Source organism: Fukomys damarensis, unplaced genomic scaffold (assembly GCF_012274545.1).
Source record: "Fukomys damarensis isolate Sample0158 unplaced genomic scaffold, DMR_v1.0_HiC HiC_scaffold_39, whole genome shotgun sequence".
Classification (NCBI taxonomy): domain Eukaryota; kingdom Metazoa; phylum Chordata; class Mammalia; order Rodentia; family Bathyergidae; genus Fukomys; species Fukomys damarensis.
The window spans coordinates 95,887,969-95,888,786 of NW_022900951.1; the positions used below are offsets into that span (position 1 = coordinate 95,887,969).

The window sequence follows — 818 nt, forward strand, 5'->3', positions numbered from 1 at the left end:
TCCTCGGCAAGTTGTTCCCGGGCCCGGCGCGGGCGTCGCAACTTCGGCACGAGGGCAACCGGCTGTACCGAGAGCGCCAGGTGGAGGCGGCGCTGCTCAAGTACAATGAGGCGGTTAGGCTAGGTGAGCCCCCAACGCGCCGCGGGCTGGGCTTGGTCACGACGCAGGAGGGCGGGAGAATGACCTAGGCAGAGGGGGATGCGAGGGACCGTGGGATGGACGGTGGCCAGAGTGAAAGAGAAAGATTTCTGAGACTTTGTCTTCCCCATGTGAGCCTTCCTTTACAGTACCCCGTAGTCGGTTGGCAGTTTGTTTGTTTGTTTTTGGTCTTTTTGAGGGTCTCCTGTTAGCCTTTGGGCTTATAAGACTCTCAGTCTCTGTTTCTGTGTGTGCCACTCTGTTCCTCTATTTCGCTGCCCCTTCGTCTCATCTTTGTCACTCTGTACATTGCTTGGTGTTGCCCTCTCTGTCTGTCTCTCCTCCCTCTGCACTCCTGGGATCCCTCTTAAACCTGCCCGCACCTTCCCTGACAAGAGACGAACTTCACACCCTTCCTACAGGCGCTCCGCGTCCTCTCCTCTCCTGCCTGCGCGAGATGTCCAGTCGGCGCCTGCGTCTGTCGCTCCCGCCTCTGGGAGTTGTCCCTTCCGGGGCTGCGGCTCCTCGTAGGGTGGGTCAGGACTGGAATTAGGTCAGGAGAACACTGGTTGCATAAGGGCCTCGAGCGGCCCGGGCCAGGCGGCCCCTCCTTCGCCCGGTCGGGCGGGCTGGATTGTGTAACAGCTGAGGTAACCGAAGTGGGCCACGCTCGCCTCGGA

General features: G+C 60.5%; 2 protein-coding genes across 4 annotated transcripts in view; both read left to right on the top strand.

The window, feature by feature from the left end:
- The window catches only part of LOC104861282 (LON peptidase N-terminal domain and RING finger protein 3-like), a 2,967-nt gene that overhangs the window by 1,626 nt on the left and 523 nt on the right, over positions 1-818 (top strand). Inside the window, exons 4-5 of the mRNA XM_010622654.3 lie at positions 12-100; positions 561-670. Coding sequence (XP_010620956.1) covers positions 12-100; positions 561-670 — 199 coding nt within the window. The remainder of the gene's footprint in view (positions 1-11; positions 101-560; positions 671-818) is intronic.
- Lonrf3 (LON peptidase N-terminal domain and ring finger 3) overlaps positions 7-818 on the top strand; it is a 36,583-nt gene continuing 35,771 nt past the window's right edge. For all 3 annotated transcript variants that reach the window (XM_010622637.3, XM_033760268.1, XM_033760269.1), the window contains exon 1: positions 7-123. The gene's annotated coding sequence lies outside the window, so the exon portion shown is untranslated. The remainder of the gene's footprint in view (positions 124-818) is intronic.